This window comes from Stegastes partitus, unplaced genomic scaffold (genome assembly GCF_000690725.1).
Source record: "Stegastes partitus isolate 25-593 unplaced genomic scaffold, Stegastes_partitus-1.0.2 Scaffold647, whole genome shotgun sequence".
In the NCBI taxonomy this organism is placed as follows: domain Eukaryota; kingdom Metazoa; phylum Chordata; class Actinopteri; family Pomacentridae; genus Stegastes; species Stegastes partitus.
The window spans coordinates 344,156-356,716 of record NW_007578378.1 but is presented as its reverse complement, the minus strand read 5'-3'; the positions used below and the strand labels follow the sequence as shown (position 1 = coordinate 356,716).

At 41.1% G+C, this 12,561-nt stretch overlaps 1 protein-coding gene across 1 annotated transcript; it reads left to right on the top strand.

Moving 5' to 3' along the window:
- Nucleotides 1–1,314: 1,314 nt before the first annotated feature.
- rtn2b (reticulon 2b) lies at nt 1,315–10,384 on the top strand. Its single transcript, XM_008289962.1, has 7 exons — nt 1,315–1,366; nt 3,183–3,390; nt 3,578–3,716; nt 4,604–4,673; nt 6,001–6,047; nt 6,178–6,236; nt 6,331–10,384. Exons 1-7 carry the CDS (start codon nt 1,354–1,356, stop codon nt 6,437–6,439), a joined length of 645 nt encoding a protein of 214 aa, XP_008288184.1. The 5' UTR covers nt 1,315–1,353; the 3' UTR covers nt 6,440–10,384.
- Nucleotides 10,385–12,561: the final 2,177 nt, after the last annotated feature.

Here is a 12,561-nt window from a genome sequence, read left to right as displayed (position 1 = left end):
TGCCAAAATGGCTCCACAGCGCCACCTTGAAAATTTCAATGAAGTCCTATCGGAAGCACGTTTGACCTACAGCTACGCAATGTGGTAGGCATATGGAGCTGGTCGGCACAAATAAAAATATCTCTCCGCTCCAAGGTCTAAATATTATCTAAATATTTCAACAGAGTCCCATTGTGACTAAGTTTCACCTACAACTACTACATTCGCCACACATGTGTAGCAACTTGTGACGCACAAAAAAGTCCATTAGCATGTTTCTGTAAACCCAACAGGAAATCCGCCATGTTGGAAAAACCGTGCCATGCCAGGCCATTTTTGCTCAAAAATGGCAATTTTTGGCCATTTTCTCAATCGAACTCCTCCTAGGGGGTTCGTCGTACACACATTTGGTGAGCACAAACTACATGACATGGTGACTAAAAGTTCTTCAAATGTTCCGCTGAGGCCCGGTTTGGAAATGGCGGCCCGTCCAATTTCGATCAATGGCCATTTTGTCCATTTTCGCGGTGTTTTTTGCATTCAACTGACTCTTGTCGGAAGGTCGTTTCACCTACACTGACAAGATTCGCTGGGCATGTGTAGCAGGTCAGGACGCACAAAAAAGTCAATCAGCGCCAAGCCCTAACCCCAACAGGAAGTCCGTTATGTTGAAAAACCCCTGTGACAATTTTGCCACATTTGGCTGACTTTTGCCCATTTTTGACCATTTTCAAAATCCATCTCCTCCTACAGGGAAGGTCGTACACACCTGAAATTTGGCCAGCACAAAGTACAGGAGGTGGTGATTGGTCCATCGCCGCTTGTGGCTTTAATTTTATTTGGAACTACAAGATTTGGGATGAAGTGAGGTATGTTTGGCTCCAGGCTCACTTGCATTTAAATTGTGATAAGTTAAATACCTCAGCGTTCTATCAGAGTATGCAGTGTTTCCAACTATGAGTCAAGCTCTATTAGAAATTCATTAGTTGGTCATGAATGCTGCAGTATACAGCCGCTGCTGCAGAGAGCAACCTGCTGAGATTCCTGATCAATCCTGATCGCTGATGAATTTTACAATATAAGATCGCTAACGTGGTTGCATGTGAGGGCCTCTGCCTGCAGGTCGGCCACCAACTGGTTGAGGAAGCATGAGAGTCTCTGAAAGCTGAGGGACATGTACATACTGATGTCTCAGGTTCCCAATTTGAGTGTCTGTGTGTGTGTGTGAATCCAAGCAGGGGGGGTATCCAATACAGGATAAAATTAGGCCAGCCAGGCCTTATATTGCTGACGGAGCTGGGGTGGCCAAAAAAAGCCTGGAGCGCAAGCCAACAGTGGAAGGAAGAGAGGGGAGCAAGCAGGACCGCCGCTGAAATGGCCACCAAACGTAAGGAAATAAATACTGACAGCTTTAAGTAAAGCGAATCAGAGCAGACGGGGGAGCTGGTCTGAGTCCAGCTGTCAGGTGGAGGGGAAAGAGAGAATTTGTTGTTTTCCCCTTCGCTGGGCAGATGTGAATGCAGACAGGATGGCAAGTCAAATACTGAGTCCAGCATGTCTTTCATTTGGTGGACAGATGGGCAGAATGAGACTCAGCTAAATGAGACCTGTTTGCTGAGTGAACGTTGTTTGTTTGTTTCATTCTTAACGCTTCAAATTGTCCCACAAGAGAAGGTTAATAAGTGTTTTCCCGTCAGGGTTGTTGTGTTTGAGATTAGGTGACACTTCTGTTGGTAGGATTAGAATGAGAGTTAGCTTATGGTTATGCCACGGTTGGAAAATTACTTCACTGGTGTAATAGCAGACGTGTGAGTGTCTGCTTCTGCCTCAGCAGCTTCCCGTCTAAATAAGACAATCTGACAGCATAAGTGTTTCCTGAAACACTGATTATGAAACCAGTTACTTGTTTAGTTGTTTGTGTGTGTGTGTGTGAATGCATTACTCTGCTGTTTGTGTTGTTTGTGTGTGTAAATGTTTAAGTTAAAGATTCCCAACTGTTTGTTTTGAACAGATATTTATCTTAAACATTGGACGCTCATCTAATGCTGTGACTGATTTAATGTATAACACGATAATTAATTCAATATTATGATTGATTGTGTCTATCATTCAGACAGCACAGCATGATATTAAAAGTATTCATTTTTCTCGTGTTTTTGGAAAGAAAGGAGATGTTAGGACTTCATTGATTTATTATAGGATCTTCTCATTGGTATACATAATAGAGATGTTTTGATCCTTCTTCCACACAATATATAGTAACTAGCTTTGTTTCTGTGATTTTTCTTTGTCACATTTTCCTAAGACTCTTGCTCACTCACTGTTTAAAATGACTAACTGTGTGTTTTGCCTGTCCTGTAACTAAAACTATAACCAGCTGTAACACTCTGGTACAGACGGAGTCGAGTGCGTCTCATTTCTGTCGGCAGCTGCAGGTTTGTTTGTAATAAAGAAGAACCTGATCTGGGTTGTTAGACCGATGGTGGTGTCACTTTCACAGAATTTAAGAAAACTTCAATGAAATCCAGAGAAACAAAGCCCTCTTTTATCAGCTCCTGAAACAAAACACAACAGCTAAGACTTCATTTGTCTGTAGGGAAATTACCAAAGAGAAAAGGGGACACGCGTCAGACCAACTCACATTATCTCTATTTGTTCAAATTAAATTTAAAACTCAAAGGAGCATTTTTAAATAGGCTACTGCGTAACGTGTCAGATTTGCGGGCTGATTTGTGCTGCTGTTACACTGACTTCTCAACAATGGTGACAAAGGTGGCCACGCTTTATGAGAGACTTCTTTTGAGACTGTTTTGTTTATTCCATGTGTTTTATAATCCAAAACGGATGAAACCCGAGAGAGATAAAAAAAAAAAGTGCTCCTCCTCTGCCCTTCAGTACTTTCCCTCATTTTGAGGCATCTTTACTGTCACTTCACACTGTCATTTTCATCTCTACTGCAATTTAATTAACTTCTTCTCACCCTTCTTTCTTGCTACCACGAGGAGTTATCGAGCGATGACAGTGTAAAATGCTGCAGTGTTAAAAAAAAGCCTGTGTTAGAATTATCATTTAAATGCAAAATTCAAACACTTAATCAAGGCCTTACTGCATGTAAAGTGCAAAATTAACATTTCTACCACAGATTCACTCAAACCCAGTCCTCCCCTCTGTCAATCATTCAAGTCCTCCCTGTGTTGTTGCAGTTGTGGATCTGGTGTATTGGCGGAACTTGAGGAAGACCGGCGTGGTGTTCACAGGCCTGGTCATCGGTCTGGTCAGCCTCTTCCAGCTCAGCGCCATCACCGTGCTCTCCCACATCTGTCTGGGTGTCATGTGCCTCACCTTCCCCCTCCGTCTTTACTATAAACTGCTGGAGCTGCTGCGCTGGAACCCCGGCGTCCACCCCTTTCAGTGAGTTACCATCAATGCAGACATCTTTCCGACCTCCAAACCCACACTGGATCTTCCACGGCAGAAAAATGCTGCTGCACTGCTCTCTATGGGTCAAAGCAATAAAGCATGTTGCACTTTGAGCCAACTGGAGGACGTGATTTGAACATTTCGGTGTGTTCTTACGGTCCTGTGTGTGACTCTGCAGGTCGTATCTGGATCACGACGGCTCTCTCACGGACAAGGAGACGGTGGTGCTGGTGGAGGAGGTGGTGCTGCTGGTCGCGTTTGCTGTTTCAGAGATCAAAAGGCTTCTGTTCATCGACAGCATGATCGACTCTATTAAGGTCCGAGTATGATGATAAGTCATGATATGAAGAGTTCATTTGCAAAAACAGATAACTCCATCTTCACAAACCTTCAGAAAACCCATTTTACCTGAGACGATATCAATCAAACTTAAGTTGCCTCTATGTTAGTCACGTCATTTCTACTGAGTCAAATCCACTCAACTTCAGTGTGATTGATATCATCTCGAGCAACAACAAAAAAAAATGTCTGAAAATCTACAAAAATGGAGTTATCTGCTTTTGCAAATGAACTCTTCAGTATATATACAGTTATACATGTATGTAAGCTAATTCATAAAACCTGTATGTTGACTCTATAAAGCCCAAAAATCATGTGGAATGTGTAGGATTTGTAAATGGTACAAAGAAATGCACACCTGCACCCCCTGCCATATATCTATTGTAGGTACACATTTGTGTAAGCACGAGCAACTTCATGCAGTTTTAAATCCACCTATAATCTGTGTTTGGTTTTATCCAGCAAATCAAAAGCCCCTTTCAGATGTACACTCCTTCCAGTTATTCTGATGCATCTGAACGTGTCATCCAGACGTCTGAATGAGCACCCCGGTAGCATTTCTGTGAAAGTTGTGCAGCAATGTTAGTAGATCAAACCTACGGTAGTATCACTCACTACACACTTCCTGTCTGAACATAGCAGGAACATTAATGAGCTCCGTCTGAATGCCATCACTTTGTCGGATTGATGAATCCATCCACGTTACATTATCTTGTGTGTGAAAAGGAATGCAGATAAAATGGGCACAGAGCCACATGGTGGTTTTGATTTTCACTGGGATCAACAGCACGATCAGCTCTCTTAAATTACAGGGAGACATTTGTTAATACTGATTATTCAACTTTTCCTGTGTTCTCTCCCTCAGTTTGTTGTGCTCTTGTATCTGCTGACCTACGTCGGCATCGAAATCAACGGGCTGACTCTGGTGATAAGTGGTGAGTTGCATGTTTACGCCTCGCGCTTACTCAAGTCCCTCATTTCCTCCGACTGTGTTTCCTTACACTTCAGCAACAGAGCAGGTTGTCAGGCTGACACTGTCTTCTTCCAGCGATGACTCATGACTGTTTCATTATCTGCCCCCTCAGTGGTTAAAATCTGATTAGGTTTAGGCAACCAAAAGCACTTGGACGTGGTGGTGATCGTGGCAAAGAAACCGGCTTTGGCAGGAGAGAGGACACAAACCTCAGTCTCCTGTTTCAAAGTCACATGGTTCATATGTCCTACTGTTCGCCCGGACTACAGAGCTAAAGGCCCGTTCACACAGAGACGTGTTGCATCAAGAAATGATTTTGTAAACCTTGTATTTGAAGGAAGAATGGATTCCACGAATTCAAACATACCTGCAGTGTTACTTAAGTAAAAGTACCATTACGGCGATGTAAAAATGCTCCATTTCAAGTCCTGCATGAAAAATCCCACTTAAGTAAAAGTACTCAAGTATTAGCAGCAAAATGTAATTATACTATAGCATACTTTTTATATAAAGAGCATTATTAGAATATTAATAGTGAAGCATCACGGTGTCAGCAGGATGTTACTGTTGAAGCTGCTTTGAAGTACTTTACAGCAGATAAATTGGACGGATCATCACATGATTGACCCTGTTCAGGACTTTTGGAGGCTTTTGGACCCCAGGCCAATGTTTTAGGTGACAGGTATTGTTTTTTCATTTGCACTTGGAACCAAAAATACATCAACTTATCAGAAAATGTATTTAACATAGTTTAAAAATCTATAATGAATACCAACAGATGTTTTGCAAATGTTCTTTCTTGAGGTCCAGAAAGACCTTCTACGTATGGCAACATGAAAGTCCTGAATAGGGTTAACTAGTGAAGAAAATAGAAAAACACTGTATTTTTTTTTCATTTTTTAGACTTTTTCTCTAATGTTTGAGTTTTTGTCAGATATCATTTCGACATTTACTCAAATGAAACTATGAAAGAAGTTTAGATGGAAAAAAAAATCCCTATTTAGTGACGACTGAGCCAGACTACACACCACTTTTTGTAAGACATCATAAGAATAAAAAGGTTGCTTTGATCTTCAATGTGTCGTATTTTAGAGCCTTGTTAAATTATTTATTATGTAAAATCGTCAACCTTATAGTAAGCAAAGCTGTGAGATAAATGTAAAGTGTAATATTTCCCTGTGAAATGCAGTGGAGTAATTGAGTAAATATACTTAGTTACTTTCCATCGCTGCATACTTGTGCAACAGTACTGAAGCAGCTGTGATAAATCCTTTGTCATTGCTTTGCAGCTGTGATCGCCATGTTCTCCCTTCCTCTGTTGTACAAAAAGCAGCAGGTGAGTTTCATTTGACTTTTTTTTACAATGCAAGTGGTTCATGAAAATGATAAATATGAGTGCATGAACTGGTCTCAGGGAGTTCAAACTATACAGACAGGCACTAACCTCTCTGTCGTGTTGGTGACAGGTGCGGATAAGACGGTTGGTTAGATCTGTCAGAGCTTTTGTAAAGAAAATCAGAACGATGTAAGTGACCTGCTCTTCATGTAATGATCTGTACTCATACTATCAGCTTAACAAAACGTCTTTTTACATTATTTTGCGTGCTGTTTTGTTGCAGGGTCCTCGGCCTGTATGAATCAGTGAGACCCTCCGAGGCCCCTGCACCCGCCCCAAAACCTGCAGTTGCAGCCGCCCCCGCCCCCAAACAGAAAGCCAAGTCAAAGTAACTTGTTGGTCACATGTTTGAAAGCACCCAGGATTTGGGATTTGGAAAATGTTGGAATGGTACATCCTCTGTGGGGCCGCTGGAGGGGCAGCTCATTTCCATTTCTCCACCATGATGTTTGTTTATGGGAGCAAGATTTAATTGATCCTGACAGCTGAAACAAAGCTGCCATTCACTCAAGGAGAGGCGGGGGAATTTTATTTACCGAGATGCTCTCTGTGGGCAGCGTTTAATATAACCAGTTCACACAGTCATCTCCTGCAAGTAGGGCCGACACAGAATATCACTGTTTTGTTTTTTTTCCTTCGATAACAAGTCTATTTTTATGTAACTAGTGAGCACTGTGTTCCTGTTGAACAGCAGAATTATTCATCACGAAACACTGAAGCATTATTGCTGCTTTCATTATTTAGCATCCTTCAATGTTTCCTGGTCAGAATACAACTGACATGAACATCATTTTCCATTAATCAGCATTAATAGTGTTGTTCAAGTATTAGGAAAAGCTTTCTGAGCAGCAGCAGCTACTTACAACTTTTATGAGGCTCATAGGAGAAATAATGAGAGCATTGTCCTCTGCTCTTCGTGTTAATCGCATTTAATTAGGAACAAACAGTGACTTCATAATGCTCTTACAGCAGTTTGCCGATTAAAAGCGCAAAGAGTAACAATAAAACGACGCTTAACAAGTGAGAGGAACCTTGACTGTCCTCCGCAATCCACCTGAATTATGACTGATTATTGGACAGAAGACACCTTTTTTTAATTTGTAGATAAGAGTCTTTGTTTCTGCTTTAACAGTTTAACCATTCATTTACAATAACATGTTTGACCATTAGGGGGCAGTGGAGACAGGCTGAAAAACAATGCTAATATAGACTGTGCATAAAAGATGGTTGTAATGAGTGTGACATTGGTTTTTAGATGATGTTTTGAAGACGATCTGTCAGTCACAAGGTAGCCACACTCTGACGTACCCTGCTTTGTTTTTCTCAAAACAGGACCATAATTTACTAAATTAACATAATGCTTTATTGAAGAAGACATGAAACTAGCAATCAAGACTATAATAGGAAACTGTTTACTAGGCTAATTTCTCAGTTGACAAGTACGACCAGCTTGTGATCATGCAATTGAACTTGTCTTTACAACCAGAGGAGTCGCCCCCTGCTGATCATTAGAAAAACTGCAGGTTTAAGTCACCTCCGCATTATTCTGACTCACCGGATGTAGACTTTGGGTATAAGCCTGCCTTTTCCTTCATGCATTTCACATGGCTTTCTCTTAATCATATTCAGTGAATCAGCAGCACCCATACAGCTAGCAACCCACATATCATTTTTATTTATTTTTTTTCCTGAAGACCGTGCGTTCTACTTCCTGCATCCCAGTGTTGCAGGGGCACCATCACTGTATCCTGGGCGACTGTAACTGGTTTACAGAATTACAAGCCAAAGCTTTTTTTTTGTCCACTATGACAGAATGATAAGGAGGTGCAGCCAGACCATTCTGCAGCACTGATGCAGCGCCGTGGTGCTTAGCAGCCATTTAGTTCACTTGTAAAACCTAGAGGCTACATCCATCTTTTATATACAGTCTGACTGATAGAGCATCACCTTTTTAAGTTGATATAACAAATCTCCTAACAGTTGCTTATTTACACAACCAGTAGACATATAAAACATTAACATTCATTTGGAGCTGTGGCGATCTAGTAAATGTAAATCAAACATTCTCTCATTTTTTATCTCTGTTTTTGGTCTCCACCAGCACAGAAACATCAGGCTCTTTAGCTGCTAAATGCTCCATTAGATTTGTTAGCTTGCAGTTAACGTTGTCTCGCCAGCGTTTGATGCTGCGGGGATGGTGTAGAGTTTTGAGCTTGTTTAACATTTTAGGTGAAAATAGCTACTTGCTGCCTGAACACGACACCAAAAAGTAAAGATGGAGCCTGTTAAACACAAAAAAAATGAGCTAAAAGACAATAAACTGCTCTGTAGATCAGCAGATTCAAGTGATAATTCTCTATAGGGTTGTCAGTTTGTGTGACTTCTTTTATGTATAAGTAAACATTTGATCCATTATTATTAGTATAAATAATAGCCTTGTATTGTATAAGCCTGGCAGAAGGTCTGTTTATTATTCTCGTTGCTCTCTCAAACGTTCTTGGAGCAAAAGAACAAGAGATACATTTCAAGTTATTGTTGTGTTTGCATTAATTTTCTCCTGCATTTGTCCTAGTTTCATCTCTTAGTTCTAACTCACTAAACTATCTACATAATTAACCATTCTAATAAGGACACAGCACCTCCACTCTGCTGGATAATTGTGTGAACTAGATACATCATAAACTGCCTTCAGAGGACATCTCAGTTCATGTAACTGTATCATACCCCTTGAAAGATATTCACTGTTATTGTCAGACATTGGACAAAAAGTCAGATAGTTTTATGTAAAAGAAAGGGTCAGTGGAGTCATCTTGCGAGGTCGTGTCTCGCTTTCAAAAAAACAAGAAAATAAAGCAGCATGCCGCTGACAGGTCGTGAAGAGAAAAGAGCTCGAGGGGCGGTTTGACAGTGAGGTGGAGGACAAAATACAAAGATATCCACTTAAAGAAACCATTAGATTCCAATTCCTATTCTGCCTCCAGGGTGGGAATATCATGGAAGTGTCAGCATACTAAAGGCAGAACGATGGCATCGTGAGCTTTCTGTTTGATGTTTTTGCCGGTAACAACTGATTACTTCCAGTGAGGATCTGACATTTGCATCAGTGCAGCTGGCTGCTGGCAGAACTCCATGTCAACACTTTCCAAATCAACCAAACAATTCAAGAATGTGGTTGACGGTTGTTTCCAAAAATAGCCAACAAATCACCTCATTAAGCAAAAAACTTTCACTGCAGCATAACAGGGAAAGTTTTCTCATCGCTCACCAACCAGCTCCGAAGAACACTCGGATTGTTTATGATGAACCTTTACCTTAAACAACACTTCAGTTGTGATCTTATGTGGAGAAATGCTCTTGTTAACTTGCAGTGTGTCATGTCTACATTTTTACCCCTCGCAAACGACAACATCAGCTGAAAGACCAACAAGTTACATGAGGATGAAGAGACAAAAATGTGGGTAACTTTTCCTTTATTGTGACAACTAGCTGCTAAACCTGAGCCAGTAAACTGTGAGAAAGTGATTTCAATGCAGCTGTTTAGCCGGGGAGTGGATCAGGTGTTAAAGACCTCGAGGTCCTCTGTTTCAGATCTTAAAATGATGCTGCACTCATACTAACATGTCTTAATGAGCTTAAGTTACACATGTACGCATACATAGAAACACATGTTCTAACTCACATCTGGTGATGTTGAATTGGGTACCGAGATCTGCAGACAGTTTTGCTCATAGGATGCGCCGTCTAAACAATACTTCTGGTTGCTGCTGAATTTAATCCCATCAAAATGTACATGTTCTATGCTCTTAATGCCGCAAACAGCATTTCATTCACCTCCTCCTCTATACAGGGAAGACAGCAAAACTTGGATGTGCAAAACTATCTGCTCGGTTTCAAAAACACAAAATAAAATCCTCAATCTCACTTTTAACGATGCGCCAGTGTAACAGTTTACTATGGTACCACCTGATGTCACTTTGTACAACTACAATCAGCACAACATCTGTTTTACCGCCATCTTTTGGCTATTGATCTTTTTCTTTTTTCTTTTCTTTAACTCTGTTAATCTTAATGCAACTGTCAAATGCACAACAAAATAAAAACATCCTTAAGGTCTTGCCAAATGCCAGCTGCCTAAAGCTCGGCATCAACCACTACAGCTGTCACTTTTATCTTTTGTTTTAGGTTTACTCAGATTTCTATAGGTATTTATTGTTTTTTATTGTTATTTCCTATTGTCATTTTGCTCCCCAATAAAAAAGTTATTTACTACAAATGAAGGTTAGCACTTTGTAATGACTTCTGGTATGTGTTGCCTGTATTTACTTCTTTTAACGGCAAAGTTAAAGGCCTGTTTCATAGCGGGTCAATGAGCCGGTGTGCACAATATCGGGATCCTGAAACTGAAGATCCATTTATCCATTATCTATACACCGCTTAATCCTCACTAGGGTCATGGGGGGCTGGAGTCTATCCCAGTTGACTCAGGGTGAAGGCAGGGGACACTCTGGACAGGTCGCCAGTCTATCACAGGGCTACACTTAGAGGGAAGCTCGTACACACCTGAAATTTAGCCAGGACAAACAACAGGAGATGGTGATTCAATGTTAGTAAAATGCTCTGCAAAACTCTGACCACATGGAAATGGCAACCCCTGAAATTGGTCAAAACACCATAAAACACCATCATACCAGACATGATGAATAACTGCCTTGTATGTGCTCCGATCGGCCTAAATCTTTACACACATGCTCCGACTCTCAGCCAGACCATGTTTCCACCACGGCCAACATGCATGCCACTGCGGCTCACGACTAAACAGTGGCTTGTCTAGATGCCGCACGTGTTCCGATCTAGCTAAACTTCAACAACACAAATCAAAGTCCCGCCTGCAGCTCGTTTCTGCCAAACACCGACATGCGCAAAGGCCAACAAGCGTACGGCGAAGACCCGTCCATCTCCATTTTATTATTTCTTCATGACAATGAAACGCGTTTTTGAGGTACTAAACGAACTTGCACACACAAAAAACTCTATCTCAGAGGCTACATATATATAATTATTACTTTTGTCAGTTTCTACTTATTTCAGTGACAGCTGTTTTTTTTTTTTTTTTCTTCTTTAATGGGAGGGTATGAATACATTTGAGGACGACTGTATTACCTGAAACTCAGTCTTTTATTGGTGTGTTTATAATCAGTTCTGTTCATAGCTTCCTCTACCTCTCCTGACCCCTGCTGGTGATTTGGTTTATTGCATGGCACCGCTGAAAGAAGTTATCACCATAAAGGTAACTTGTCTTGCTGGCTTGTTTTTTTTAGGGTGGAAGTCCATCCATCCATTATCTATACACCGCTTAATCCTCACTAGGGTCGTGGGGGGCTGGAGTCTATCCCAGCTGACTCAGGGTGAAGGCAGGGGACACCCTGGACAGGTCACCAGTCTATCACAGGGCTACACTTAGAGACAAACAACCAACACACTCACATTCACACCTACGGACAATTTAGAGTCACCAATTAACCTCAACATGTTTTTGGACTGTGTGAGAGGAAGCTGGAGAACCCGGAGAGAACCCACGCTGCACGGGGAGAACATGCAAACTCCACGCTAAATGGAATTCAGGCATCAGTTATTTTGCAATTTATATTTTTATACTGACAAGATGTCTTCTGTGAAAATGACAGTTATAGCTCCTCTACCATCAAATATAGTTTTTATCAAACACACTCTCTTTGACAAAGAGCAGCCAAAGCACGGATGTGCAATCGAGTGACAAATTAAAGGAAAAACCAACATACAGTCTCTTACTAAAGTTTTGGGCCAACATGTGCTGCCAGAACACTTTCAAAGCACCTCAGTATCGATTCTCAAAGTTACTTTGAACAACTTTTAATTAATTTACAATGACTCTTCTCTCTAAGGAAACAGTTCACCAACAAAATGCCCAAACAGAGACACTAGATTCCCTCACTGTAGGGGTCAAGGGTTCAGGTTTTTCTTTTCATTTGCATATATTCAGTGATGCACTGAGACATGTAGCCACTAGGTGCTGCCCTTGTAAAGTCTCTGCTGCACCCCTGAACAAGACGGAGAAACCCAAAGCACTGACTGATCCAAACAAATAAATGAGATCTGTCAAACATTTCCCCCATCAGCAAGGCATCATCACCACGTCAGCTCCTGCTTTTCAAACAGACATCAAATCATCTCGCTCGAAAATGTTCGTGGTAATAAAAAAACCCCAAAAAAACCTGCTTTTTCTTTCTGTTGTCGGAATCACAGTAAATGATGTGACTGTGACCTTGAGATGATTTCTTTTTTTCTTCTCAAAAACCCTCCACGCATCTGTTCAAACTCTTGCTCAGATCTTCAAGGACTTCTTGTCTTGTTTCACCATGCAGTGACTCAGAGCCTCGATCTCTTAGAGTGTTTGCTTTAAAAAGGTCATTGAACA

Bases quoted from the DNA above. Each gene is read 5' to 3' on its own strand.
- rtn2b (XM_008289962.1), top strand. The intron at 3,391-3,577 runs GTGAGTTACCAT...GTGACTCTGCAG, and splicing joins CCCGGCGTCCACCCCTTTCA to GTCGTATCTGGATCACGACG. The intron at 3,717-4,603 runs GTCCGAGTATGA...TCTCTCCCTCAG, and splicing joins GCATGATCGACTCTATTAAG to TTTGTTGTGCTCTTGTATCT.